Raw genomic sequence first — 25231 nt, forward strand, 5'->3', positions numbered from 1 at the left:
GGCATCGGCCAGTAGAAGAGGATGAAAGGGCTACAGACTGTGGGAAGAGGAAATATGAGGGGTAGGAAAAGCTTTATGTGAGATGTGTGGGACACTAAATATACAGCAAATCTGTAAACATTGCGGCCGCCTTAGACTTAGGTCACTCAGTTGGGAAAGCGTTAAAAAACCAAGTGTTATACATTTATAGTGATTGGTTCTTGGGAGGACCAAAGACCAGCTTGGAGATAACACATTTTGAAACAAGCAAAACAATTTTGTAAAACACTTTATTTTCTAGAACCAGAAGAGAAAAACACAACAAATGTTATCACAGTCTAAAAGCGTTAATATTTTCTTGGTGTCAAAAACTGTAGAGGAGTTGCTACAGAAGGATCACAGTGCAAATAAGCCTTGTTTTCACTTGCATACATAACAAAATAAAGAGCTCAAAATGAATTAGTACTAGGCTTGTTGTATCTGGAGAATCACAAGCTCTATGGGACAACACATGTATATCAGATCCTCATTACAAAGCTTCAGAGGCACAAAACTTCAAAATATGTATCCATTCATAACCCAGTCACAACATTTAGCAGTGTCCACATGTGTATTAAAGACTGTCCTGAAGACAAGTCATCCAACTACCTCCCTTCTACACCGGGCCAGGGTTTTTTTTTTTTTTTATAACTCACTTAACCCTTGTATTCTGTTTTATTAAAATAAAATGTATTTCATGTGGTTTTGTCCCTTATTGACTGAAAAAGCTGAACAGAAAATATATATTACTTTGGTAAGTAGCTTATACTACTACCTTCCCCATAGCTATTCCTAATATGTATATATTAGTAAATACTTCCATCCACCATTAAATAATTCTGGAGCATCCTTTTCATTAGCTTTCATTCTGTGGTTTCACCATTATTCCTCCTGAGAATGTATTCATAAGGTTGGGACTACAAGGTTTGATTATATGTCTCTCTATGCCATCTGTCAAGGAGATTGCACCACAAGTCTGGGTCACAAAGCATTTACATCAGTGAAAAAGAACAGGAGCCTGGAATAAAAAAAAAACTCTGTGTCCAGAGTGAACCATTCTTTTAAATGAGATTTTTCATACATTTGTTCACTTACGTGAAAAAAACCCCACCAATGAGAAGTGCAAAAAAAAAACCCAACCCAAACTGATCAGTGCTTTTTTGTCATAAAAGGCTGTTGTATAAAACACCAAAATTACCACATTTTTTTCAAAAAAGGTTGTGACAAGAGGGGATATGTGGTAATTTCTTGCACATCATGCCTGGATTGAATTTCTATTTGTATAGAAACATAACAGAAACTGCTCCAGACTTGCTAAATGACTTATGTATATATATATTTATAAACTGTGGATTTGGCTGTAGTGGAGCTGCATGTGCCTTTGCCAAAAAAAAAAACTTGCAGATTTTGCAGACAAATTCATATGAAAGTTTGTATGTGAATTTCACCTCAAAACTTAACTTTGCAATATACTTTAAAAGGACATCTACTTCTCGTTTTAGAAATGGTAGACGTGTCCTACCAAGAAGATCCTGAAAAACTATGCTCCTCAGAATTCCATACGCAATGTAGAGTTATAAAAATTATACTAAGTCAGTCTGGGGCCCCCAGGCTACATCCACAGCGCTACCCAAACCGATTAGTATAATTGTTATAACTACATCGGCGCAAACGCGGCATTATCAAGTTATAATAAAAGTCCTGAGGAGCACAGTTCCTCAGGAATTTCTTAGTAGAACACATCTACCATCTGTAAAACGGATGGCAGATGTCCTTTAAGGAAAAAAAAGAAGCTAAAGTGTGAAACGGGAGGGAAATCTGGTTTAGACAAACTGTTTGACTTACCTGCTTAAATAGCTGAATTATTAACTATATATATTTTGCTTAAGGATAGAGTTAATCTTTCCTTAACGAATGAGAAAAAAGGAGCAGAAATGGGCAGAAAAGCTTTTTTTCTTCTAAATGCAGTATATAACAAAGTTTGACTATTCACTACGAAAATTTAATTGCTTCAAAAGGATTTGTTATGCTTTATGGTAGACAATTGTCAGATTTATGGACAACTGCAGTTTTAATTTTAAGCTATTTGTATGAGAAATCAATACAAAAGAAAAAAAAAACAAGCTTTTTATTTTAGAATGAAGGTATAGGTGTGCCATGGGCATGTGATCCCAACATTAAAAGTTCTTCATATTTATAAGAGAAAAAAAACTGATACACAATATTGAGAACAAAAGAGCTGAACCTTGGAAGACAAGAACTTCCTTGTGTGCATTGCTGACGTTTGTTGCATTGTGTTAAGTTGCAGAAAATACTGGCCATGAAGGGCTTGAACAGATTCCAGGCACAGCCAACCATAAAGACTGAAGTCCAGGTATAAATAAGATATACATATTTCTCCTTTATATATTCTTATAACTTTATAAATACTCTCTGGAAAAGTTTTACTTTCTGCTCACAACGTTGACTTATGTAAGGTCATGCAACAGAAAACACTTCAGTATATCATGGCAGTGATAAAGCATGGTCAGGTCTTGAGCCTGGATCGTGGGAAACATTCCCCTAGTTCTGGTAAACAAGAAAGAAAAAATTCACAATGCAGCTTCCACGTTTCCTTCAAACAAAAAAAAGGTGCAAAAGAAAGAAGCCGCAGACAACTGGGGGTCTACAGACCAGACAGCAGTGCTGTTCTCAGGCTACGCCACATATGTTTTTACCACCATCTGTATTGGTTTCTGGCACACTGGACATCCCTTCCGAGTTTTTTTCAGATTACATGCACAGAGAAAACATGTCACCAAATGGGCTGTACGTCCATGTACTACGTTTCCATTACGTGGGCGCCGGTGGCACAAATTGCAGGGTTCCAGTAAGGGACGACTGGACTCTAGCGTTGCTTCTTCAGAGCCAAGAAGAGTATCAGTGCTTTCTGAAAATGTTCTGACACTTGATGCCAGATCTAAGGGCTCTAGAAAAGGAACTTTTGATTTGTTTTCATTACTTTTCATGCGGACCATGGGGGCAGAAACTGTTCTGCGGCAGTCAGGAATGTCAATGCCATTCTTTATTTCCAGGGAATTTATTTTAGATGGCAGAATGGGTGTGGAAAGTGTATGAGTTAGAGGTGGATAGTCTGCATACCAATCCTTGCGTAATGCCCAGCAGCGGAAGCAGTAGCGCTTTGAAGGGGAGTTAAACTTATGACAATTGATGCATTGCCAACAGTCCTGAAGAGACAGAAAGAAGATGTTAACTTGTATAATAAACTTCTCGTAATATCAACTAGATAGAAGAGGATGTGTAAACATGCAGTAAGCTAAATGAAAGATGACAAACCTCAGATCCAACCTCTGTATCTGTGTCACTCAGGCTTTGTGTGTCTTCTAAATCATCTCCATAAATTGTTAGCTCGATCACCTGAGAAGCAGCAAGTACACACTGCATAACTCAAAATGCAACATCAGTTTTTCATAACTGACCAAAAGAGAACATTAAAAAAAGGTCCCAGTGTCACTTTGTGTCTCAAATAAAAATGTTTATTTTCTGTTTTGACACAAGCAGACAGTCTGAAAATCAAAAATTCCTTGAGACATGGGTGAATGCGAAACCATGATTAAGTCTGATAGGACAAAACGCGTCATTTTTTTGCTGTGTCCATGATCGTGATGCCTGGATTTTTAAGTGGATGAAATAAAGCTACTATTTTATACGGATTCCCATCAATGTGCTGGAGTATTTTCCTTGTGTATGGGTGAATGTTTAGCCCGTGCAGTTGTAAGGAAAGTAGCTTTCTAACTACATTGTTAGTAGTACCCAGATGAGTGTACATGTGAGAGCTAGCCGTCCTAAGAAAACTCACTTTCTTTCCTCCATCATCTTTACCATCTCCCTCTTCACTATCTTGAGAGTCCAGACTTTCCACTTTCACCTCCATGTTAATTTGATCAGACCGATTGTCATTTAGGAACCACAAGTCATCGGTGGTATCAGAAACCAGGGCTGTATCTATGTCCTGCAGCATAAAAAGTTGAGTTTATTCACCAAGAGCCAACATTTCATTGCATATCATCTTACAAGTGTTTTTTTTTTAGTTTTTGTACAACAGTCTAAATAAATGTGTGGATTTTATTTTAGGTTAGATATCCCCTTTAACATAATAACATCAAGATGAATAATGTAGGTCTTTCACATTAAAGGGAACCTGTCACCAGGAGAGCCATTTTTAGCACTCCCCCAGTCCCCACAGAGCATAGTACATACACTGACAAAGGGTTTTTTTTATTAAAAATAGGTTTTACAGAAAAAAAGATATGTTATATTGTACCTTTCATTAGCATCTGCTGTGTGACTAGGCAGTTGCCAAAAGGGAGGGTCTGGTAAGGAGCAGATCCCCCCCACCTTTGGGGAACCGCTTCTCCATGTGATCTTTTCAAATATATGAAAACACCCATCACTGAGCTTAGCGACGCCCCCTGCTCCTCTACAGCCAATCCTGAGTGATGGGAGTTATGCATATATTTGAAAAGGTCACATGTTTCCCAAGGGTGGGGGGAACTGCTCCTTACCAGACCCTCACTTTTGGCAACTGCCTAGTCACACAGCAGATGCTAATGAAAGGTACAATATAACATATCTTTTTTTCTGTAAAACCAATTTTTAATATAAAAACACTTTGGCAGTGTATGTACTATGCTCTGTGGGGACTGGGGGAGTGCTAAATAGGGGTCTCCTGGTGACAGGTTCCCTTTAAGAAAACACTACTTATCAGAAAGGTCCCTTGACAATTCATGCCTTACTTGTTGAGACAATTGCTTGTTGCACAATACACTTTGGGTAACTGCTCTTCACATTCTGGCCAAGAAATGAAAACCTTAACCAGATTATTCTTTTTTGTAATTTAGATTTCTTGATTGCTTTAAGAATAAAAGAAGCCTGAGCGCTCCCACTTTGAATTTGAGGATGTTGAATGATTTGAAAAGACACAGGAAATGAGCCAGGAAGAACGTACAAGATTTATTTGAATATATGTTCTCCACTGTTCTTCCCAAAAGAAGAATGTAGGGTGCTGTACTGTTTTAAACTCACAAAACAGTAACCATTCACCATAACAGTCACCATTACCTGGTTGGAAGGGATGTCTGTAGAACCATTGCTGAGGGGATTATAATTTGTCCTTAAATTCCCCAAAAACCACCAAGGTAGACCGGCACAATCCCATTCTTCAAAGGATAAATCCAACACATTGTGCTTCAGAATGCCTAGATTTTCATCATCTAAGAGACACAAAAAGAAAACTTATGGATTTTACTACCAACAAAACATTTACATGTTACTTTGTACAAGTTTATTTAAAAGCTAAGCTTTTAGCTTTCTAATTGGTTTTCAAGGGTTTTAAAGCTGATCGAGATTATTTTTAATATTGTGTCGCATGGAACATTCTTCTAATATACTTTAAGAAATTCTGCTCAGAAACATTGTAATAAATCAGGCTGCAGCACATCCTCCATAACAGCTTTTATCTGTCTAACCTGTATAGTGCATCTCTGGTAGCTGACTAAAGGCTTACATCTAACCTGAGGTGTGAGAATGAACCCTTTCCGCTATCCACTGGAAATTGTATTCTATTGGCATTGCCCAAAACAAGAAAATAAATTCTGTTTAAAAGTAATGCTCAGACTACAGCCTGGGAAAAAGCAGAAATGATTAAATCTCACTGCTCAGACCTGTGTAAACTAAAACAGAGAGAAGAAAGAAACTTTCTGACTGGAAAATGAATCTTATCAACAGAAAGATAAAAGCTGGTACTAAAGTAAATTACAAAAATTTGTGCAGCAGCATTCAATATTACTTATTTCAAATGACCATAAATCTTATTATATAAATGACTTTTTTAAATGTGAAAGTTATTACGAATTCTTAAGTAACACACTTTTATGAGGGAAGGAGAACAGTGCGAGTACTCAGATGTAAGGCTTTTTATTTACAAAAAGCCAGTGATTGAAGGCATTTTTTTTTCTTAACATTTTTTAGGAAATCAGCATTGGTATTATAATAGCCACTCTCTGCAGTGTAGACATTATCTTATTATCTTAAGGTACCTTATTCCTGTATAAAGAAATTCTACCTTGCCTCATGCACGTGTAATTCTTTTCTTTCAAAGGTCTTTTGTGAATGAAAGCTAAGAAAACATTGTAATGTAGCATTGAATGCCATAGTAAAAAGGTATGAGATGCATAAAGTAGTGCAACATACATATTCCTAGTCAACGCTGGTTACTCTATACGGACAACCATTAATCATGTAGTGTCACAAAACCCATGCTGTAATAAGAGAAGGACAAACATCACAGATGGACTTGCATAATAAGATTCCATGACAATTTCATGATATGTACAACAGTGGTGTAAGCTCATATCCATTACAGGCGGTCCCCTACTTAAGGACACCCGACTTACAGACAACCCATAGTTACAGACGGACCCCTCTGCCCACTGTGACCTCTGGTGAAGCTCTCTGGATGCTTTAAAATAGTCCCAGATTGCAATAATCATCTTAAAATTGTCTGCAATGAAGCTTTATTGATAATTCTTGGTCCTATTACAGCAAAAAAATTTGAAACTCCAATTGTCACTGGGGCAAAAAAAAAAAATTGTCGGGAACTACAATGATAAAATATACAGTTTCGACTTACATACAAATTCAACTTAAGAACAAACCTACAGTCCCTATCTTGTATGTAACCCGGGGACTGCCTGTATTTGTAGTGAGTGGCCAAGGCAAATTCAGATTTGTTCTCATACTAATCCAAGTGCTTAACCCCCCCCCCATAACCATCAATTTCAACTTTCACACACCTGCAAGTGGCTTATGAAATGAGGAAGATGTAACCCCAACATCCATGATTTCTTCATTTCCAAACTCATCACTAGTCTATAAAAACGGAAGGAAACAAAAGGCAAACACATCAACACCAGAGTGGTGATACAATGCAGAAGAGATGCAGCACTTACATACTGGCCACCTACCTAATACCTGAAAATTTACATTTCATCAGCTTTTCTATGGAGATCAGCACTTGTGTGAACACATTACACCTTTGTGTATTTTTATCTTCCTGACAATAAAATTTATTTTTTTCCATTTCTTTTATATAAAACACACTTTAAAATTCTAATGTTTCCACAATTTATGTGTAGTTCTTTGCCAAGAAAATGTGTTATCCCCAAATAAATTTAGTTTAGTTAATTTAGTTAGCTGCAGAAAATTTGAGTATTCATGAGCAGAATAATTTTTCTCCATTACCTCAGAATTTTTTGTGGCCAGTAAATAAGCGCTGCATCAGTTCAGCGCCTCAGATGAGGGCCTGATAGTAAATAGGGAACAGAGAAGGGTGACTCTGTCCCTGCTCCGTGGACTCCAGCAGAACCTGAATGGTTTTATAAATGCGGTCTGGAAATCCGACGCTGGCAGGTACAGAGAAGGGGGGGCTCTGTACAAGGTCAACAAACACCGGGTTTTACCTTCTGCCGCTCCAAACCGCCTGTATCCTGCGTTAGGTCGCTTGAGGGACTTTGAGCAGCATCTGTAAATTGGATAAAAAAAAAATCCCTTCCCCAGTAATATTTGTGCTTTTAATCCAGACTGGCTATGAAAGTTGTACAGAGGGAGCCCTGATAACATTATTACAGTAAGATGCTTTGTGTTTGCTACCTATGTAGCATACAAGCTAAAAAAGATCTTGAGACTCATCTGGAAGAATAGCGGAAAGAAATGCATTTACTATCTTCAGAAACCAGTTCCTGGAGACTATTAGATTATATTAGTACAAGAGTGAATTATTACAGGGATAGCGAACACAACAGGTTTTACATTCGTATTTTTCTAAACTAGAAGGTGAAAACTTCACTTCTGGCAGAGGGAAAGCATAATGTGCCTTCTTCCCTTAATCCTTTCATAAAAGACATCTAATGTAAAATCAACCTACAAGTGTGTTTTTTTATGGATTGAGTTACATGCACTCCTCAATTTATATCTACAACAAAATTTGGAATTATTTTGGTTTCCATGTACTGAACATTCACAGCTTTGTTGGATCTAAGATATCTTAAAGGGGTTATCCGGTGTTAAAGGTGTTAAAAAAAACATGTACTTACCTCGTCCGGCGCTGCTGATGTCCCACGTCACGGTCAGTCTCATCTGTGAGCCGGTTTGTATACAGGAGCGCACAGGGAGCTTCCGGCCAGCCAGAAACTCCCATCCGCCACATCCCGGACAGGAAGTTCCCTGCGCGCAGCTTCTGTGCCCCTGTAAACAAACAGGATCGAAGGGACCGCGGCGCGGGACATCGGCGCCGCCGGAGGAGGTAAGTACATGTTTATTATGTTTAACTAGCCCACCCCAGCCCTCAGTAATTTTTAACAGCTGGATAACCCCTTTAAGGTAAGCCCTGATGCACCCAGACATTCATTTCCATGGGCTCATACACTATGCCAAGGCTTCAGCTGATTGCTTGAGCCTCAAAACTCAGAACAGTTGCTATTAGTGCCTGTGTTTGTAGCTTGGTCTGTCATTCAACATGGACCACAAATCTGTTTGCGGCACATCCCAAATAATTTAAATACCCCGACTGCTATGTTATGTAGGGCTTTGTCCCCACCTTTGTTTTTATTTTCAAGCGGCTTTTTTTTTTTTTTTTTACAAACTTCAGTTTAAATAAAAATGTAAATGCGGCAGAAGTGCATTGGAGGGCTCCAGATACACAGCTTAAAGCCTCCCCACTAAACTTCCACCACCCAGCTGCTGTCATCCTTCCCCCTTTAGCTACATCACCCCTGGGTCCAGCAAGACGTGGATCCCTGAATTTCTCTGCTAAAGAACTATTAGTGTAGATTTGTACCGTGTTAGCCATGGAGAGCAGAAGAAGAGTGAAGAAATCAGGCGATACCTTTTTGAGGTTAACTGAGTATATTTGATGGTGAGCTTTGGAGAATACTAGTTCTCATCGTCAGACATGATGTTATGCATGAAACAGAAAATTCACAGAATTTTATACACACTAAACAGTGATTATCAAAGGATATTAAAAAAAACTCAGATTGATAAGAACAGGGACATCTTATTTACAACAGGATGGCAATAAAAACATTAAGAACCTGGAGGCCAATGGGAGATCTTTCCTTTCATTTTTAATACAGATCTGATATTAAAAACGACAGGAAAGATCTCCCAGTGGCTGCACATTTCTCCAGAGGACCACACTATGGAATATTTGCAGATTACTATTTTAATGGGACATTTTAAGACAAAGAGGGAAAGGAAAGAATGGGAGCATAAATTAATGAGGAGATTTAACACCTTACAAAGTGGTCTTAACATTCATGCCAGCTTCATGACCTCCTACCTCTGACCTGGAGGCCACAAGCAGATAAGAGCCAGGGCTCATGTGTCTCGCCTCAAAGGTTTTTAATGTTTTTATTGCCATCCTGTTGTAACTAAGATGTCCCTGTTCTTATCAATCTGTTTAAGAGTTTTTTTTTAATATCCTTTGATAATCACTGTTTAGTGTGTATAAAATGCAGTGAATTTTCCTGTTTCATGCATAACATTTGACGAAGGGAACTAGTATTCTCACCATCAAATACTCAGCCTCAAAAAGGTATTTATTTCTTCATTCGTCTTCTGCCAAAGAATTTTTTGCCTAATTTGTATTAAAGGCAGTTTTGGCATGGAAGGAGCAGGTGGACAATAAAAACAAAGGTATGGGTGGTGTGCGTGTACATAGCCACAAATAACATGACTGGTCGTTTGGGCAATTCAATTCTGGTGACCTAGGACCTGACATGGTTCCTATTCACATAAGCCAAGCCATGATAGATCTGTTATGAAACATAATGAGTGCCAATTATCTTTAATGGGGTTGGCCACTAAGTTTTCTGTAATGAGTACAGAATATTAGGTAATTTACCAACATACATCTAGTAAAATTTCGGCACCGTTCTCCATATGTAAAGTAAAGCCCCTGGATCAGAAATGTCTTTTAGCTCAGCAGCTATCATTCCTGTCCATAAAATGACAGCAGATGGAGGGTCATGCCAGATTATTTGTCCATGACCTACCTTTCCAGACCTTAATATTGTATGCATTAATCTTATCCTAGGTTGATGAGGGATTGGTCCTGTCTCACTAATTTGATTGGCTTCTATGAGGTGGTAAGTTTCAAACGACCTGGGAAAGGCTGTGGATGTTGTATATCTGGACTTTTCCAAGGCATTTGATGCAGTGCCGCATAACAGGTTGGTACATAAAATGAGACTGCTGGAACCAAGGGGAAAACTGCGTATTTTGGTTAGCAATTGGCTTAGTGACAGAAAACGGAGGGTCGTCATTAATGGCACGTTCTCACATTGAAGCGCCACAGGGGTCAGTGTGGGGACCCTTTTTTAATATTTTTTTTATTAATGACTGTTTAGAACATAAATGTACTTTTTGTTTCCATGGCCCAAGTGCATAAAAAGGTCAATTACTTGGTAAAACTAGAGCTGAAAAAGACTTGGGGGTATTGGTGGATGGTAAACTTAATTTTAGTGACCATTTGCTAAAGCAAATAAAATTATGGGATGTATCGAGAGAGGAATAGATTCTCATGATAAAGACATAGCTTTGCCCTTATACAAATCCCTGGTCAGACCACACATGGAATATTGTGAACAGTTTTGGGCACCAGTGTATAAAAAGGACATACTGGAATGGATTGCTTAGGAGAGCAACCATTATTAGGGGAATGGTGGGGAGGAGGGGGACTACAATAGAATTGCAGATTACAAAATTTGGGATTATTCAATTTAGAAAAAAAAAAAAAAAAAAGACTGAGGGGAGACCTCATTACAATGTACATATAACTGATCAGGAAGTACAAGGATTTCTCCAAAGATATTTTTATACCTAGGCCTGTGACCAGGACAAGGGGGCATCCTCTACGCCTAAAGGAGAGGCGATTCTACCATCACCATAGACAAAGGTTCTTTACTGTAAGAGCAGTGAGACTATGGAACTCTCTGCCGTAGGAGGTTGTTATGGCAGACTATGTACACATTCAAGAGGGGCCTGGATGACTTTCTGGAGAGCAAAACATTTGTTTGATTCTTAAAGATTGGACTTGCGTCTACCAGCCTTATATACTATGGTAAAATTCCTGGAAGGTAGATTGGTCATGGATCACATGACACAGTTGACATTTTATGGACAGGAGTAGCAGCTGATGAAGTAAAAGACATTTCTGAACCAGGAGGCTTCACTTTACATATCAAGACAGTAGTGCAGAACATGTAATAGTTGTAAATTGGGAAATAACCCACTGTCCCTCCACAATACAAAAAAAAAAAAAAAAAAAAGTGGACAACCCCTTTAAGTGTTTCCCCACAAAAAAGAATGTTGCATCAGACAACAGAATTCTTGTGATCAACACTGAATGAAAACTTGACAGAATACACCCAAGGTGCAGTATGTACTACCTGGCTTTTCGTATTAAAAGAGTAAATGCAAGTTAAAAGCAGAATTAAAGAGGTATTACAGTTTTTGGATAAGAAAAGGCTACTTAGTCAACAATGAAAAGCTATATGATTTTTATCCAACAGAATAATGAAGACTTGTATATGCAGAGATTTTAATAATCATGAAGAATTTGTACAGAACGTACATAGAAATGTTGTATAGCTTTTCATCATAGAAAGAATACCACACATTTGTAGAAACTATAATATCACTTTAAAAGGGAGTCTGCCAGCAGTGTTGGGTATTGGCCCTGGAAAGCTGGATAATTATGTTAGCAAGATCAGGATGGTAATATTTTGCAGGATTGTAGCTTCTACAAATGCACTGGGGTTGTCTCCTCTTACTGCTTGTGCTGGTTTTGAGCTCAAGTTCGTGATGTAGAGCTGAAATTATGGTTGGCAATATTTGTCCGAAAACTCGCAGTGTTTTAGTGATATGCCACCGTTTGCACAAAGTAAAAACTAGTTAAAGTAAAAGTTATTACTTGTATGTAGCTCTTTGCTTATACTTTCTTTAGGAGTTGATTTGATTAACCTCCCTGTCCTAAAGCCTGCTGCAGCTTTTTTTCTCACAGAGGTTGGCAGCTGCAGAAGAGATCAAAGCTAAGAGCACAACAAGATGAGTACATGGAGAGGTTACAATCCTGCAATATAAATCCATTTTATATTACTGATGCTGCTACTAATAGCATATATAAAAAGTATGAATACACAGCACCACAGGGATGCTACCTAGCTTAGAAATTTCACACACAGGTTAGATAAAATAAGGGGGTTGTCCCTCATCTTTAATTATTATTCCCTATTCACCAGATAAGTATAACATTTCCGGCCAATGGTAGTCCAACTTTGGGGTTCCCCAACTATCACAAGGCATGATCCCTGCGAATTAATAGGGCGGCACAGTTAATAAAAAAGCTTCCCTTACACAAAGAGCAGACAGGTAATATTTTCCAGGTTTGTTAAAAATTAGGCTAATAGAAGTAAAGCATCTCTCAGAGCACCACTGGTAGGGTGTGCTTCCAAAAAAAATAAAAGAAACAAAATTTACCATTACCTGCTCTAGTGAAACGGCAGAAAATGGATTCAAAAGTAGAAGCATAAAGATAAACCGAGCAGAAATATTTACCTGTACAAGAAACTTGATGAAGATTCTTCTTTAACATCTCATACAATGGACTGCAAAAGAAAAGTTAAGAGTTAATTACTTGATCGCAAGTATACCACCATATGATGCTCAATATATCTGTAAAACGAAAATAAACCCAGATAAATCAAACACTGGCTACAACATATAATAGTGATTCACAGGAAGGCCCGACCATACACTTTGCCTCCTCTATCGCCCATTACCTGGGGTCCTTGACAGAAAAGGTTGTGATGCCCAGTAACTTTCCAAGTTCATCATCACCACAGTGAACAATGTGCTGCTGCCGCTTGTCATACAGTTGTTTAACCATAATATACTGTCCCAAGAAATGCATAACCTATGGAGAGACAAATCATGTGTACCATAAAACATAAGGTTAAAGTTACACATCAGGTGTTTTAATGCTAGACATACAAAAAAATGTAGCAGGAGCTTTGGCACTTCCATAAAGCATCAAGACATTTGGAAAACTGTAGCATTAATATCAAACACTTGCTCTGGAAAGGGGGTTTTGAAGAAAAAAAATGAATAAAAGCACAAATACTTTAGAAATGAATTCAAAAGGCTTGTTAAGGCTGTATTCACATGACTGTCATGGGGACGTTTATATATGGTCACACAGATTGCAAAAGGCTCCCGATGTCGGTACAGTGCCATACACGTGTTTCACAGTTCTGCACCGTAAACAGGGAAAAGATAGAACATGTTTTATCTTTGTTCTGTGCATCCCAATGGAGAGGGAAGGGGTGTGCACCGCTCACCCCTGCTCTTCTCCAGCATGTGTCCCGTTTACCTGCCCGCCCATTAGTGTGAAGCCTACTTCTGCTGAAAAATAAAATCCATTTGTTTCAAACAAATAGAAGATTCTAGAATCCAGTTTCTTCAGTAGACCCATTTCTGTCTAAGAAGGGAGAGTATCTGAGAAGAATTGGTAGGGGCACAGGATTCCATGTAAGATTGAATTCTGCTCATGGCCTTCTACGATGCCCCCCACTACTACTCTCTAGGTTTCCACTGTTATGTTCAGGCCCCCACTATTCTGTGCTCCTATACTCTTTGCTCTGAGATTCATCTAAGTCTACCCTGCTCACGTTTCTATGCCCCATCTCATATTTTTGTCTCTTGTATCTTTACCACAGCAGAGGGAGTGGTAGCTGCCTGGAGTGTCCTGCTAGGATGTCGGCTAACCACCATTTTATATTTCTAGAGGGCAGTGAGGTAAGAGGCTAAGTTGACGGAGGATAAAACCACAGGCTCCAGTGCTGTAGTTTTACCTCCCTGAATGTTTCAGTTCCGCCTTGGCTGGCAGGTTTCACAGTTGAAAATAGATGAAGTATCCAACACGCCAAAGGTAGAAGTCGCAATAATCACAATTATGCAACACGGACATACTCAAAAGCAGAGACCATTCACCTTCACTGTTTGACTTTAACAATTTTAGCCATTAAAGGACACATGGTGTTGCTGTGATGTTTTATTAGGCCTAGAGCACAAGATTAACACTTTCTAGATAGGAACTAGAAGAAAGTAGATTTATCCCAATGAAAGGTCAGAGTTGTTAAATGCTTTATTGCCTTTATTTCCACCCAGCATCAATTGCAGCTAAGCAAGTTATTAAAATGTAAAGTGTTTCAAATAAGTCACAAAGCTGCTGCTGATACTGACATACAAGTAATGAAGGCACAGTATATTTAATTCCATGCTGACAGAACACTCTGCCAGTGACCTTCACTTGCTTATTTATTCTTATATTTTATATATTTTTTCCACTTTTTATCTTCCACAAACTTTGCATTAGGACCCAAGTCAGAGACATCCAAGATAAATCACACGGATTAGTTGTCACCACAATAAATCTCCTATTGTTTAAATTCTTTGTCAGGGATTAGAATGGCCGATTGTGAGGAGATTGCTTTCTCCATACAAAGTGCTCATCAAGAGCATCTTATCGAAAGGGACTGAAGGTCGAAGACACTTGGAGATTTTATCTACCATTCCTAAATAAAATACTGGCAACATAGCCGAAGTATATATTTTACAAGACTATATGGTAGCAGCTTTAGGAGACTTGTTCCATGGATCAATTTTCCAAAAGTTAAGTAGCCTGGAGCAAAGGGTCATTCATATACAAACATATATAATATATAATATCAGGCTGTGCTAGAGGATTCAGAAATATTTTGACAAAGCTAAAAACAAAAATGTTGTGGTTCTAGGGGGGTTAGCGACAGGCAGAGAAGATAAAGAGTACCTGCTCTGAATATCGCTTGAGAAAATGTATGTTTTGCCATTTTGGATATTCTGCTGGGTCAACAATAGTCATTCTAATATTCTAATATGAAATCTAAAATGTGAATACTTTAAATAAAGTTCTGATTCTTGAAAAACTAAAATGAAAACCCCTAGAGGGGTTAAGTACAGAAATCCCACTGATAAAGCGTGAGAGCACTGCTTATTAACAGCAGCAGCAGGGTCGTCATATTCTCATCAGCTCACAAAAACACAGGCTCTTACTGGGGAGCAAATAGACCGTCTTCTACTCAACAGAGAATGAAATCATTACAGTTCTCTATATGTGCACAATCCACTCAGGAAAACCTCATGTTACACTGGATTCTATTTTCAAGGTTGTATCATCTGAGCAATTTCTTTCAGTTCTAGTCAATTCAACCACATGAATGGCTTTGTAATATGTAAAGGATGAAAGCAGTGTCCTTAATATGCTTCTCCCAGCTACCTACAAAAACCATCAGCATATTGGAAAAATATTTGCAAATACAAACAATTACTGATTAAATAAAGTAGATAAGGGAAACTCATCCTGACATATAAATTATAATCTTAAATGGAAATAACTAGAAACAATGATTAAATAATATTAACTCAGTTTATAGCTTAAGGCTCAGTCGCTGTATATGGTTATAACTTTTGAACACGGTTACTTATCAAACTTATTCTGAGATAGTTTTTTTCCCTCACACGTTGTACTTCATTTTAGTGGTTAATGTTGGCTGATGAGTTTAGTGTTTATTTCCCAAAAAAAAAAAAAAGAGAAGAATGATAAAAATGTGCCATTTTCGAAATTCCAAATCTTTGCGTTTTTAGGCAGATAGCTTTATCATCTAAATAAGTTGCGGAATAGCATTGTCTACTTTACATTTTCATAATTTTTGAAATGTCTGGATAATCTATTTTGATGTCGCGTGGCTTACAAATCAAATATGGATTGTCTGTATTTTCAGAATTATCCTCACGTTCTATAGATGCACCTACCACCTGATCTACCTTTATAGGTAGATTCGTGGTGGTATGTTTCCTTTAATAATCTAATAAAAGAAAAAAATATATTTGCCACCAATTAAAAATTCCCTCTTGGTCAAACACATTCACGTAAACATGCTGTGCACAGCATTTCGGCAAGCCTCCGCTCCACAGCTGTTGTATTGTGTTCCAAAACGCAATGTAAATGTCATGAGTATACGCAGCCTCCAAGGACCTGTGGGTGGCATAGTGTTCAATTCGCCCCGGACAGGTCATCTAATCAAGGGCTTCAACCAGCCACAGTTTTTTCCTTATAAAGCACACAGTAAAGGCAACTAAACTAAAAAATAAGGGCTCCGTTATAATTAATGTATATACCGAAAAAATAAAGAGGAGAAGTGGTGAGGATTGAGTGATGAAAATCTCACCTGTTTCAGAGTAAATGTATCTCCCTTTGCCCCTGCTGTATGAAGAAGCTTCAGTAAAGCTGGTTGTGGTCGTACCTAGAACATTCAAAATAATTTCAAATATCAAAAATTGCTCCATTATATTACAGCACTGCAAAACACATTATTTGTAGGTCATCTTGTATCAGAATCAGATAACTAGGTATAGTGTAACACTGCTTGAGTAAACCAAAAGGAGAGTTTCAGTTATTAATAGCAAATGTGCCAAAAAGTGATACAGCTTTTTTGTTATTTTTGCCCGGTTCCAGCCTCTTGGCGTAAACGGCAGGGGCCTGTGCGCCATTTTTTTCCCATGCCTACTGCAGAGAAGGCGCAGGCATGGGGACAGGAACACCCAACTCCCCAACAGCCGTGTGTCTCCATCATGCCCACCTGGCATGGAGGTGGCAGAAAGGGGGAAATAATGCAAGTGCTAGCAATAAGCTAGCACTTACAATTATTTCAGGGCTGGGGATGGCGTTTCTTCCCACAGGCAGCTCCATAGGACTTGACAAATTGAAAAAAAAAAAAAACAAACTACTATTGGATGCACTCCCTCATAAAGAATAGAAAAAAAAAAAAAAAAGTTAATCATGTAAGAGCTACATGCTCTGAAACCACACAGTGCAGTGTTCGGAGAAAAAGAAAGTGCTACCACTTGCACAGCATAACTTGGATTCATCTCTATATGGATTGTGCTACAAATTAGGACCTATATAAAGTGCATTATGATGATTTGTGACAGCTTGTTGGCTCTGTGTTAGGTAGAACTGACTGGAATCATGCTGTGTGTATAGGACATGCTTATACCGTCAGGGTGGAACCCACATCCTCGCCGATCACTAAGATGCTGTGGGTTCAGTCAGTCCTGAAAATGTATCATAAAGGACCATACATCTCATATCACATCAAAGCTGAATTTCTGAATGCCACCACCACCCTGGCCCATTAAAGTAAAAATCTGAAAGGAGTTGCTCTGCTTAGTAAGGTACTGGTAGTAGTTTATTAATTCTGCTGACAGGTTCTATTCAGACCTTCATAATGTACAGGAAATCTCATTATACAAATGATAAAAAGTAAAGGTCAAGCTCCTAATTTCTATTTTACCAATTTGTTGCCCAATACAATGCGCTGATGGATTCACCACATTTGCTTTTATTTCTTAGAAAAATAGGCGAGCAGTTCTGTATGCTATGGATGAATGACTTAAAAAAAAAAAAAAAAAAAAAAAAAGGGTAAACAGAAGAAAAATTATCTTGCCCTGAATCGCAGCAAAGGCGCCACTTAACCATAAAACTGCTGTATACAATAAACCCCTTGCCCACTACCAGCCAGCACCTGCCTTTTACAATTATTTTGCAAATAGGTCAAAGTGACCCATTTTCACAGACCGATTCTTCAGTTGAAGTGAATAGGGCCTAGAGCACATAAAAAAACAAAACAAAAAACAAAAAAGGGGGTTCAATCTGTCAAACACAGTGTGGTTTCCACATTTCGGGAAACAAACAATGTTCCAGGGAAGGAAGCATTGATTGTGCAAGAATGGACTGCCATCAGTCGGGATTTGGTCCAGAAGTTGATTGAGAGCTGCCAGGGAGAATTGCAGAGGTCCTGAAGAAGAAGGGTCAACACTGCAAATATTGACTTGCTGCATTAACTCATTCTAACTGTCAATAAAAGCTTTTGTTACTCATAATATGATTGCACTTGTATTTCTGTATGTGATAAAAACATCTGACAAACACACATAAAAACCAGAAGGCAACAGATCATGTGAAAATATAATATTTGTGTCACTCAAAACTTTTAGCTATGACTGTATGTATGTCAGGGAGGGCTAAAAAATTCTGAAGAGGACTCATGGGCGTTAACACTTTAATTGCCACCTGCTGCATTTAAAAGACGACAGCACGTGAGTGCCGCCATCTTCATTTTGATCGTAGCTCCCTGTGATGTCACTGGGGAGCAGCGATCTGTTACCATGACAGCCTCATGTCATACAAAGATCCAAGGCGGTCTTGTTTTAGCACATTATTACAACGTAGTAAATGTTCAAATAAAAATTAACAAAACATGATCAAACTGTTGTACAGTCCTCAAAGTGTTAGCAATGAAAAAGTCAGCAAATCTCACAAAAATGATGTTACACAGCTCCATACACCGAGTATGAAAAAGTTGTTATTAAAAGTGGTGAAACAAAAAATATATATTTTTTTTTTTTGCACACAAGGTTTTAATTTTTTTAAATGTAATAAAACTCAATTAAACCTGTATAAATTTAGTATCCTTGTGATCGTGCCAAACCAAAGATTAAAGTAGAGTTATTTTGAGCGGACAGTGCAAGCTGTAAATACAGAGGTCAATACAAAATGGTTCAAATGCGCTGTAGACAGAAAAATTTAAAAAAAGTTATGGATTTTTGAAGGTGGGTAGCGGAAAATAAACGAAAAAAGGCTGCGTCCTTAACTCAACCCTCAACAAAGGATATATCCGTCAGAGAGCTGTTAAAGATGTATGAAGACGGCTCATGGGTCTCTGGAAGATGAGAGGCTGTATGGTTTCTGTAGATTTGTTACAATGTGACAGTGGCATATTGTAGCGAATCCTATGTAAAATGCCATATAGTGCAATTCAGTAGTATTGAAGCATACACTCACCGGCCACTTTATTAGGTACACCTGTCCAACTGCTCGTTAACACTTAATTTCTAGTCAGCCAATCACATGGCGGCAACTCAGTGCATTTAGGCATGTAGACATGGTCAAGACAATCTCCTGCAGTTCAAACCGAGCAGCAGTATGGGGAAGAAAGGTGATTTGAGTGCCTTTGAACGTGGCATGGTTGTTGGGGCCAGAAGGGCTGGTCTGAGTATTTCAGAAACTGCTGATCTACTGGGATTTTCACGCACAACCATCTCTAGGGTTTACAGAGAATGGTCCGAAAAAGAAAAAAACATCCAATGAGCGGCAGTCCCTGGGCGGAAAAGCCTTGTTGAGGTCAGAGGAGAATGGGCAGACTGGTTCGAGCTGATAGAAAGGCAACAGTGACTCAAATCGCCACCCGTTACAACCAAGGTAGGCAGAAGAGCATCTCTGAACGCACAGTACGTCGAACTTTGAGGCAGATGGGATACAGCAGCAGAAGACCACACCGGGTGCCACTCCTTTCAGCTAAGAACAGGAAACTGAGGCTACAATTTGCACAAGCTCATCGAAATTGGACAGTAGAAGATTGGAAAAACGTTGCCTGGTCTGATGAGTCTCGATTTCTGCTGCGACATTCGGATGGTAGGGTCAGAATTTGGCATCAACAACATGAAAGCATGGATCCATCCTGCCTTGTATCAACGGTTCAGGCTGGTGGTGGTGGTGTCATGGTGTGGGGAATATTTTCTTGGCACTCTTTGGGCCCCTTGGTACCAATTGAGCATCGTTGCAACGCCACAGCCTACCTGAGTATTGTTGCTGACCATGTCCATCCCTTTATGACCACAATGTACCTAACATCTGATGGCTACTTTCAGCAGGATAATGCGCCATGTCATAAAGCTGGAATCATCTCAGACTGGTTTCTTGAACATGACAATGAGTTCACTGTACTCAAATGGCCTCCACAGTCACCAGATCTCAATCCAATAGAGCATCTTTGGGATGTGGTGGAACGGGAGATTCGCATCATGGATGTGCAGCCGACAAATCTGCGGCAACTGTGTGATGCCATCATGTCAATATGGACCAAAATCTCTGAGGCATTCTTCCAGCACCTTGTTGAATCTATGCCACGAAGAATTGAGGCATATCTGAAGGCAAAAGGCGGTCCAACCCATTACTAGCATGGTGTACCTAATAAAGTGGCCGGCGAGTGTATGTTAGAAACAATCAGACCATCTGGGGTTAAAGTAACTAAAGGGTCTAAAACAAACGAAGTAAAAGAATAAAAAAAACAAAAATTCTAAACACTCCCCCTTTCCCTAGAACTGATATAAAACAAAATAAACAAATTATGCAGAAATTAAGCCTTACACAGCTCTGTACACAATTTTTTTTTTTAAAAAAGGGTTAAGAGTGTGCACAAAATTTCACCCATGTAATTAAACATACTACAGTACAGCAATAAACGCCACTCCAGCATCCAAATACTGCAATCAGAGCCGATTACAAAAGTGGAGACCCCAGAGCACACAACAATAGTACTGATATCCCAGAGCAGATCATAATAATGAAGAGACCCCAGGGAAAACAATAACATAAAACAACTCTGCTTTCCTCTATGTGTCGCTCTGCACAAGAGGACCAGAGAACAGTAAAGTACAGCTGACAAGTAGTTACCACTCCTGGTTCCACTCTGCACTGGGTCCTGGGATGACGCATACAACCAGTGTCAGGGCACAGAGCAGCAAGATATGACCTGGGAGCAGTGAGGACTTCTCAGTTGCACTGATGGGACTGCGACTATCAGGAGGATGTGGGCTGCAATGGGGCTTGACAGGCTGCAAGTGGCTTAACAGCACAAGATCCTCTTCTAGTTTAGTAGATTATTCAACTTTAGTTTACACAGGCTTCACTGCACATTTGCAGTAGGTCCAGCAGAAGTCCAACAAAACCTGGAAGACGGCTTCACTGAATCACTACGCAAGTGTCAAGAGCACCAGCAAGTCAGGAACGCCTTATCAAAAAACTAAACTTTTTACTAAAATGAAGTCCTGCTACCAGCAAAATTGTGTACAAAATGTTTAAAAAAATTGTATACATATAAAAATAAATAAATGTAATTGTGTTCCATTAGAAGACAGGCAAAGAGTCTTCTCACATACCGCGCTCCCCTCTGTGTCTTGTATGCTTCGATTCGAGGGGTTTAGTCCCGGCAACTGCTGTGAGGAGGTAGAAGTTGACATATTGGCAGTGTCAAAGCTGTCAGTAAAGGTATACCTACAGAAGAGGAAAAACAAATAAATCATGAAAGCTTACATGAAAGTCCAATAATAGTAATGAAAGCCTTTGTCACTCAAATTGTACTGCTCCACTCTGACCACTAGGGGGATTGCTTTAATCCATACTCCTCTACAATAAACAAAGAATTCTAGCCAGATATACACAGTTGGCATGTGTAGTTATCTATAGCATTCATATGGGTCGAAAAGAGAAAACCACCATCTATAGCACTGAGGCTATCTGAACACGAATGTGTGCTTTCTCACAGGCCTCAAACAATAATGCAATAGGGAGAAAGATTACAAGGGTTTGTCAATGGCAAAACAAAAAAAAAAAAATCCGATTTCATGCTTTTATTTTCTATAGTTTACGTTCGTTCTCAAAAATAAAAGTAAAAATCAAGGTAAATCTGTAGTGTGATACAGACAAGCACCAACAGCTACAGGACTCGAGGTCCCAAAGCCATCAATAACAATATTTTCAGCTTACTGCTGTCATTTGGGATCATTTCCATACTCCATATGCTAATTAGACTCTCTGGCGTCAAACGGGTGATCCTGGCCAGAAGAGAACACTGATAATAAGGACATTGATTTCTCTGGAATAGTGGGAGCTAGAAAGTTCATGATCTTCGCAAAATGCCAACACAGCAATTATACCTGAAAATTGCCCCTCAAAAACTCATGTACACTGAAGTTTTTTTTTCCCCGCATAGCATTAGTACTCCCCTTAAGCATTGTTGCCCTGCCTGCCACCTCCATCCACTTAACAGTTTCAGTGCCACTCATATGTTTTATGCCTTCCATCTCCAATAGTTTTAAAGCAATATTTAGAGTTCTATACAACCCCAAGATTGCTTCCTCTCAATCTTGTGCCCAGTAACTACCCCCATTTAGCATTAGTGCCGCTGATGCCCTTCCTGGTGATCTTCAGTTTTTGCATCAGTTGTTATGAGCCAAAGCCATGTATGATCAAACACACAGATTGCATTTATGCAAGTCTTTCCGTTATATATAACACATAGGCTACATTCACACGGACGTATAAAAACGCCCGTATACGTACCGTTTTTTTACAGGTTACATACGGCCACATTCATTTCAATGGACAATACGTTCAATCATTTATATTGCTGTTTTTGACACTGGAGTGTACGTACCGTATACTGGCAGTATAAAAATATAGAGCATGTCCTATTTTCTCCCGTATTTCAGTTCTGTATGCCCTAAAAGTCTATGGGCATGTATAAAATACGGGTTAAATACGTGCTGCATACGGATGAAAAACGTCACATATTTATACAGAAATACAGCCTGTAGATACAGGACTGGAGAAATACATGTCCGTGTGAATGCAGCCATAATGTGTAGTTGCTTCACTTGATTTTGGCTCACAATAAAAGTGGTTTCACATTGGTGTTCTTTTCACATCAGTGATTTTTCACAGAACACATTATGGACACATACAGATTGGTTTTCTCTTCCTGGCTTAAAGGGCATCTACCACCAGGATGAAGGATTGTATACAAATGAGGGTGTGGAGCTCCAGGCTCCATAGGTATTAATGGAGCCTGGAGTCCCTCAGGCTCGTTTGTATACAATCCTTCATCCTGGAAGTATTCTTTTCATAGGGCCCCCTATAGTAGTAGGGTATTTTAGGTCCTTTCCAGTATTCCATCTTATGTGAAATCTCAACTGCTTACCAATGTTAAAAAAGGCATACAAATATGACTACTCTTACATGAGATTAGTCAAGTTTAGAAGTTGCAGGCGTAGCATCACTTCAGAAGCCCCTATCTTTGGTACTATAATACCTAGAAACGTGCTTTGTGTTATATTAAGGATAAGAATCTCATATTTATATGATCTAGAGCACTGAACATACGGGCAGCTAAAAAGTAGGTGGGAACTTGTTCTTTATCTGCCTCTATCTCTGGTTCTGTAGCTCACAGATCCATAAGTTTGACGTGATATGAAAGATTAGATTCTTATCTTCTATATGACACATAGGTTTCTAGGTACTGTATAACAGAAGTTAAGGGCTTCTAAAGTGACACTATCCCCCTGCAACTAAACTTGACAAATGTGAAAATGGGCAAACAGATGATATTTCACATAATAGAGGGAATTCTAGAACAGACATTTCAAATGATATCTGAGGAGGCTGGTTTAGGGTGATGCCACACATGGCATTTTGAACAAGTACGGTCCGTTTTTTAAGCAGTCCGGTAATACCATTTTTTAATGGACTGCTTAAAACCGGACCAAAAAGGCTTCCAAAAGCCATGTGTGGCATCACCCTTAGGCTACATTCACACACGGCCGATATACGTCCCCCATACACTTCTATGGGCTCACGGCCCTGTATGGGAGTGGTACGGTGTGGCACCGTAATGCTCCGTAGCCCGGGAAAAGATAGGACATGTCCCATCTTTTCCCATGATACGGCGCCTTGCGCTGTATCTTCCTGTGGAGAGGGGCGTGGGTGAGCAGCGCAGTACTATGGTACGGCGGGCATACATTGTGTGAATGTAGCCTTAGTGGGGTAAAACCCGGTGACAGGTTCTTTTTAAATAATGCAGTAGGCCCCCACATATAGAGTTCTTAACCCCCGTAATATCACTTAGGGTTCATTCACACGGCCGTCTGCGGGGAGGTACATGTGGCCACAAATACGTCCCCATAGAACATGCTCTCTCTCTTCCCTGGTGTGCGGCCGTGCACCGCTGTTTTCTATGGAGGGAGGAGTCGTCACCTCGGCGGGCATACCGCGTGTGGATACACCCTTAGGCTCATTTCAAGCAGTTTGAGGCCGGATATCAGTCCCCATATAAGACAATGGCATCTAGCTGCGGTACGGCAAGTCCACATTATAAAGATACAGCACAGTATAAAGATAGAGCATCTTCTGTGCTTACGGCTGGGCACAGCGCTTCGCTGTGGAGAAGGGTGCGCAGCCATCACTCCTCCTCTCTCCAGAGTGCGGCTGTATGCCACGGCCCAGGCTAGCATACATTAGTGAGATACTTCCACAGCTTTACGGTTTAAATACATGTGCGCTGGACGCCATATTTAGTGCCTGTGCCACTATTCTGACATGTAGATAGGTTTTCCACCACAGAAAATCATGTCAGGAGTGAGGTGAGATGTTATGGTCTGTACATGAGCTACACCCCTGCCCACATGCAGAGGCGTTCTTTTATGTCTATGGAGACTTCTCTGTGCAGTGGCTTGTACGGGGGTCGACGTCTCATAATGAGGGGATGTGAGGGAGGCGGACAAGTCGCGTGCCCTCCCCACGTGCGCCCCCAGCAGACCCCGCCTGCCAGGACATGTGACCACATGGAGGACCCGTACTACGCGCTCATTCGTTACCCATCCCGCATTATACGTCACTAAATGCGCTAAAGAGAATCACAGTTAAAATAACAGTTGTTCACATATCACTTGTTTAATGCTGTCCCGATTCAAGGGTCAGTCTGTTTCCTCATATCTCTTCTCACCCTATATTCGCCGCATGGCATCACATAACACCGCCATCCTGGCCTATCTTCCGCGCTTCCAAGCCACCACTAAGGTCGTTTAGCCGCCATATGCTGGGAAATCACCGTTTCCGGTTCACGTAACATGGTGTCCTCAGCACTTCCGCTTTCTCGGAGGCACTACGAGGCGGAACTAGATATCATAGAGAAGCCACAGATGTGGGATAGATGCAATACTTTCTGTACGGGGTACTTCTGTGCATACAGCGCTAGCAAGGGGTAGCGGTTATGTGGGAAACTACGTGTAATCGGTTGCTTATTACTGTATACATTTACGCGGTTGATTCGACATCGTATTACTGTAAATAGAGCATTTTACTCACAGATGTGGTAGC

The 25231-nt window shown here is 39.6% G+C and overlaps 1 protein-coding gene across 2 annotated transcripts; it reads right to left on the reverse strand.

Annotated features, from left to right (window-relative positions):
• Window positions 1-2128: 2128 nt before the first annotated feature.
• MDM4 (MDM4 regulator of p53) lies at window positions 2129-25047 on the reverse strand. Of its 2 annotated transcripts, none has more exons than XM_072137551.1 (11): window positions 24858-25047; window positions 21238-21352; window positions 16407-16481; window positions 12921-13054; window positions 12697-12746; window positions 7539-7600; window positions 6873-6948; window positions 5140-5291; window positions 3878-4030; window positions 3355-3435; window positions 2129-3245 (listed from the first exon to the last, which is right to left on the reverse strand). In XM_072137551.1, exons 2-11 carry the CDS (start codon window positions 21316-21318, stop codon window positions 2715-2717), a joined length of 1395 nt encoding a protein of 464 aa, XP_071993652.1. In that variant the 5' UTR covers window positions 21319-21352; window positions 24858-25047; the 3' UTR covers window positions 2129-2714. The 2 variants fall into 2 exon arrangements, with proteins under 2 accessions (XP_071993652.1, XP_071993651.1); XM_072137550.1 differs by lacking the exon at window positions 24858-25047 and adding an exon at window positions 24273-24519.
• Between the last annotated feature and the right edge of the window lie 184 nt (window positions 25048-25231).

Source organism: Engystomops pustulosus, chromosome 2, assembly GCF_040894005.1.
Source record: "Engystomops pustulosus chromosome 2, aEngPut4.maternal, whole genome shotgun sequence".
In the NCBI taxonomy this organism is placed as follows: Eukaryota; Metazoa; Chordata; class Amphibia; order Anura; family Leptodactylidae; genus Engystomops; species Engystomops pustulosus.

Excerpts from the sequence above, each read along its gene's own strand:
- MDM4 (XM_072137550.1), bottom strand. The coding sequence starts at position 24,370 with ATGTATGCTAGCCTGGGCCGTGGCATACAGCCGCACTCTGGAGAGAGG. Across the intron at positions 13,055-16,406 it reads ATACATTTACTCTGAAACAG|GTTATGCATTTCTTGGGACA; the intron begins GTGAGATTTTCA and ends GTCTCTCCATAG. Across the intron at positions 12,747-12,920 it reads TTTTCTGTCAAGGACCCCAG|TCCATTGTATGAGATGTTAA; the intron begins GTAATGGGCGAT and ends TTTCTTTTGCAG.